The sequence below is a fragment of the Drosophila willistoni genome (genome assembly GCF_018902025.1).
Source record: "Drosophila willistoni isolate 14030-0811.24 chromosome 2L unlocalized genomic scaffold, UCI_dwil_1.1 Seg168, whole genome shotgun sequence".
In the NCBI taxonomy this organism is placed as follows: domain Eukaryota; kingdom Metazoa; phylum Arthropoda; class Insecta; order Diptera; family Drosophilidae; genus Drosophila; species Drosophila willistoni.
In genome coordinates this window covers 851,975-857,553 of record NW_025814047.1, presented here as the reverse complement: position 1 = coordinate 857,553, position 5,579 = coordinate 851,975, and the positions used below count along the sequence as shown (strand labels likewise).

The following is a 5,579-nucleotide window of genomic DNA, read 5'->3' as shown; positions in this document are numbered from 1 at the left end:
AAATGACTTGTCACTCACTCACTCACTCTCACTCCCTCCCTCACTTACTCACTCACTTAGCTAACAGCTGGCTGACAATGCAGCTCTCTCGCTCTAACCACCGCGTACGGATAACTCTCTCACTCGCTCCCTCTCCCTTTCTCCTGAAAGAGAAATAGAGAGTTCAAAAATGTATCTGTATCTGCTGCTCGTCGTTGCTTCGTCGCCGACTCAGGCATCTGTGATTAGTTAATTTAGTCGTTGCGCTCGCAGTGAACAGACGTGCGCGTTCAAGTCGGAAGAATACGAACAAAAAGTATTTCAATTACAGCCGAGAAGACGAACTTAGCATAGCGAAAAAATAAAGTAAAACAAACAAACAACAAAATAAGAAATCAAAGCAAATCAAAGCAAATCAAATCAATCAAAGCAAAGAGTAAAGTGAAATTGAAGTGAACTTGAGATTCGGTGCCGGTGCCGCAAGAACAAAACAACAACCAACCAACAAGTGCAATCAAAGTGCAGTCAACATAACCAAATGGCCCTTGAGGATCGCTGCAGTCCACAAACAGCGCCCAGTCCACCAGGTTGTCTACCGCAATCACCGCAACATTACAACTCGCAGTCCTCGACAGCCTTACCCATAACAACAACAACAACGACAACAACTAGCCACGCTTTGGACATGAGTCTCCAATCGCAACAGAGCCCACCAGTGGCCACCTTGTACCAGCAGCAACAGCTCCAGCATTTGCATCAATTGCAGCAGCTTCAGCAATTGCATCAGCAGCAATTGGCAGCCCATGGCGGAGTCGGTGTGGGAGTATTCCACCATCCGGCTGCTGCCTTCGATGCCGCTGCAGTGGCTGCCGCCCATGCAGCTGCCCTGCAGCAACGTCTGGCGGCCAGTGGATCACCTGCCTCTTGCTCTACACCTGCCTCATCCACACCACTCACCATCAAGGAGGAGGAGAATGACTCCATCATGGGTGACAATAGTTTTCACAATCAAACAAATACCACCACGGGCACTGCAACCGAGGATGAGGAGGATGATGACATCGATGTGGATGACACTTCGGCAGGTCGTCTGCCCCCGCCAGCCCATCAACAGTCATCCATGGGCAAGCCTTCGTTGGCCTTCTCGATCTCCAATATCTTGAGCGATCGCTTTGGCGATGCCTCGACCAAGCAAACGAAACCAGGAACAAACCCCTTGGAAGCTGCCGCCGCTGCGGCCAGCATTTTCCGACCCTTTGAGGCTAGTCGTGCTGCTGCCGCCACACCCTCCGCCTTTACGAGAGTGGATCTCTTGGAGTTTAGCCGCCAGCAGCAAGCAGCCGCCGCAGCAGCCACAGCCGCCATGATGATCGAGCGTGCCAACTTCCTGAATTGCTTTAATCCGGCTGCCTATCCCAGGATTCATGAGGAGATTGTCCAGAGCCGTTTGCGTCGGACTGCCAACACTGTGCTGCCTCCTGCCACTTCTGCCTCCTCGTCGAAAATGACAGAGCCGAGTCAAGAGAAATCCGCTCTGGGATCACTCTGCAAGACAGTCTCCCAGATTGGCCAGCCCACACCCAGCTCGAGCACAGTCACAACCATTGCGACACCTCAATTGAGCAGTTCGAGCAGCTTGGCCAACAATCTGGCTAGTCCGCCACCCGCCTCAAATGCCTCTACAATCAGTACCACCTCATCCACGGCCACTAGCTCCTCGTCGGGTTGCTCGTCGGCCACAAGTTCATTGAACTCCTCGCCCAGCAGTCGTTTGGCCGCCGCCAATAATGCCAGCAGCCCCCAACCGCAACCCATTCCGCCACCATCGGCTGTGAGTCGGGATTCGGGCATGGAATCCTCCGATGATACACGCTCCGAAACGGGATCCACCACAACAGATGGCGGCAAGAATGAAATGTGGCCAGCGTGGGTCTATTGCACCCGCTACAGTGATCGCCCCAGTTCAGGTTAGTTGAAATTCGAATCGAATGCAATCGATTTCCTTCATAAACTGGGACCACCATCCAAGCTGGCGGCACTCTTTTTAGTTGTTCAATCCATATTGTTTTGGGTCATAAATTCCAAGGACATTGCCACAATTAGGAACGAGAGAGAGAGAGAGACACGCGGACAATGACAATGAGTTTAAGTTTCAAATCGGAGTCGGCAATATGTTCTTGTTCTTGTTCTTGTTGTCATACATTGAACACAATCGTGTGAGCCTTCCGGCACAGGGGCCGCACGCAGCGTTTTGCTCGACACTTTATGTGACAACATGTAGCGCTCGAAAAGATCGTTTCATTTTCGTTTGCTTATCGCCGACTTCGAGGAGTAGGAGTAGGAGTAGTCAAAGCAGAAGTCCAACTCAGTTAGAAGGTCACAGGTCACGCACTTATTTCTTGAAGAAATCCACTGACGATTGACATAGGGAGAAAGAGCCCATTAAAAGGGACTTGGGAGAAATCTTTTCTTTCTCTATCTCTCTCTCTATCTCTCTCTCCCTTTCGATCCATGTTATTGCCACAGCGCGTTAATTGACAAGTTAAGTGCTTTTTTATGACTTGAAATGGTTTTTTAATTTGGTGTCGATAGAATCAGATAAATATATATACATATATGGAAAAAAATCTAACATTAGGTGTTGATAGGCCCCTCTAAGGAGGGGGCGGGGTGGGTATACTTGTATAAAGATTACAGACTAGAGAATTAATCAAATCAATTCACTTCGAACTAGGCAATTAAATTTTGAATTTACCATGTGTGGATAATGTGGCTAAAACTAATAAGCACTTGCCATGCTAGTTAGAAAATCTTTGCGCTAAATCGTTTTCCTATTTGCCAATTAGATAAATGCCGAGAATATTAAGTCATTTTACAGTCGGCACGGGCACGGCACTTGCGACTCTAAAGTCTCTAACACGAATGTCTCGAATCCCATCCCATCACATTAATTAGAGAGCATATTTTGTGTGTGCGGCATATGCATATTTTAATTTGCCTAAAATATATATATGTATATATATATGCCATATTACCATATAACAGACAAAATGGCTGCCTAGTTTTGTGCCTCGTGACAGCTGACAAATTGAACACTTCCACGACGACGAGTTGAAAAATAGTTCCAGCACGCAAAAAAAAAAGAAAGAAAGAAAAAGAAACCCAAAACAAAATAGTAATAATATGAGAAAAACTAAAACGAATTCTTTAGTTCGTTAGTTAGTCGTCTAGAGCATATGTGTAGTATGCTAATTAAATCATTAATATTATTAATGATATGAGAGAATATATTTATGCTAATTTTCCAACTCTCTCTCTCTCTCACTCTATTTCTTACAGGACCCCGCTATCGTCGCCCCAAACAGCCAAAGGACAAGACCAACGATGAGAAGCGACCACGTACAGCCTTCTCCAGTGAGCAATTGGCTCGTCTTAAGGTAAGCAGAGATAATACCCCCTACCCCTCTCGATCCGCTTGAAATCTCTTTCTCCCAGACCAAGACAATTCGAAATGTTGTGTCATTTTGGCACCAAAATATTTACACACATAACTGCCACCGCCTGCTGGGCTAAGAGCATCCTGTCCAAAGAGTATCCTCGGCAATAGCAACCGCATATGCCATCTAAACTAAACCAATTAGATATGCTCATATTTCACTCGGACTTGGATTCGGACTCCGGTGCCCATTCACCAGGGGTGCCTCTTTCATTTTAACCGCAAATAATTGATTTGCCTTACCTAGATAGCTCGACTGGTCTGGTCTGGCATTACTTGGCCTGAACTAGTCTGGCCTGGGAGGAAAAAGAGAGAGAGAGACATCTTTAGTTACCTTTTGTTATGCATTTTATACTCATCTCTCTGTGTTTTCTCTCTTTTTCTACTTGCAGCGCGAATTCAATGAGAATCGCTACCTCACCGAACGCCGTCGCCAGCAATTGAGCTCCGAATTGGGTCTAAATGAGGCGCAAATAAAAATCTGGTTCCAGAATAAGCGAGCCAAAATCAAGAAATCGAATGGCTCGAAAAATCCATTGGCCCTGCAATTGATGGCCCAGGGTCTATACAATCATACCACAGTTCCATTGACCAAAGAAGAGGAGGAGCTTGAGATGCGCATGAATGGCCAGATACCCTAAGGAGAATACCCCATTTAGGGGTAACATTGGGGCATGTGCAATAAAGTGTTTATGGGGGGGGGGGGGGGGGATTAAGGAGGGTAACTGACTAAACTATGGTGCGGCGTACAAAATGAAACAACAAAAAGAAAACATAAAAATTGTAATGAAAGTGTTCATGTGATATAATTGTAATATAAACATGTAATTATTATATAAGTTAACAAGTTTCACATCGTCTATTCAATAAGTTGTTGTATTTATTAAAAAAACAAAAACAAAAAAAGCTAAAAAAACAAAAGCTAACGATAAAACAATATCCAAAAAAAAGTATTAACATTTAACTAATTGCTTTGCTTCTGACAAACAAAAATTCTATTCTATCACACAATTTCTCGTAATCTTTTTAACTAACACCAAGTTCGAAAAGCAGCAACAAAACTAAAGCTAAACACTTACACAAAAAATATATGAAAACAAAATACAAAATCTATTCCTATATACATATATATTATATACACATATGTTTCTCTAAGTAAATTTAAATGAAATAATTATTTAGTTTAATTTTTAGATTTTAAGTTTCTCACACAGATATATAAAATTGCTATGATAAAAGTATTTCTAGTTCTTAAGCTTCGAAAAACAAAACCAACAACAACAAGAAATCACATTAAAAAAAAACAACAACAAAAATATATTTCTGAAATCCATGTGCTAAAAAAAAGAAAAAAAAAAACAAGTTCAACAAAGAAACAGCAACCACAAAAAACAAATAATAAAAACAAAAACAATTTAAAACAAATCTCAAAAAATCGACGTATTTTTACTATATTCTGTTGCCTACTTTTTGGCTGACTAACCTATGCCCTTGACTTGTCAAAAAGGGGGAAGGGGGACGCCAAGCGTAGTTTTAATGCCACTTCAAAGGCCGCGAACAGACTTGAAATCATGTAAAACTTGTCCCCAACACCAAATGATGATGAGGGTGAACTTAAAGGCAAAAGACAGACCACACGGGTGGTGATAGGGAGCAGGGAAGAACTGCGAATGAGACAATGTCAGGCCGCTAATTGCACAATCACACACAATCCACATCAAATACAACTGAGTGACGGCACCAACAGCAGCCACATATTCTGAAGATTCGATTTGTTGCCTTCGGCTGCCTCGTCCTCCTCCATTTAATTAAAAACAAATTTTCATATAAACAAATATTGTGACAAGACACACAAATACATACTAAAGCCAAAGCCGAAGCCAGCATGGGAGCACATCAAATGATTTATTAGCACAGATTTCAAATGTCGCGGGGGCCGGAGATGACAAGAGGCAGGAGTCGGTCGGTGTTAATTTGCTGAAAATAAATGCAAAAATCGCACAAAATGCATAGACAAACTGTCAAAGACGGGTGTTGTAGTGAAGAAAGACAGAGGGAGGGAGATGATGAGAGGGAGATAGAGAGACAGAGAGAGGGTGTAGAT

General features: G+C 43.3%; 1 protein-coding gene across 1 annotated transcript; it reads left to right on the top strand.

The window, feature by feature from the left end:
* Nucleotides 1–380: 380 nt before the first annotated feature.
* On the top strand, nt 381–4,166 carry LOC6643362 (segmentation polarity homeobox protein engrailed). The gene is made up of 3 exons (XM_002066147.4): nt 381–1,946; nt 3,319–3,416; nt 3,868–4,166. Exons 1-3 carry the CDS (start codon nt 518–520, stop codon nt 4,114–4,116), a joined length of 1,776 nt encoding a protein of 591 aa, XP_002066183.2. The 5' UTR covers nt 381–517; the 3' UTR covers nt 4,117–4,166.
* Nucleotides 4,167–5,579: the final 1,413 nt, after the last annotated feature.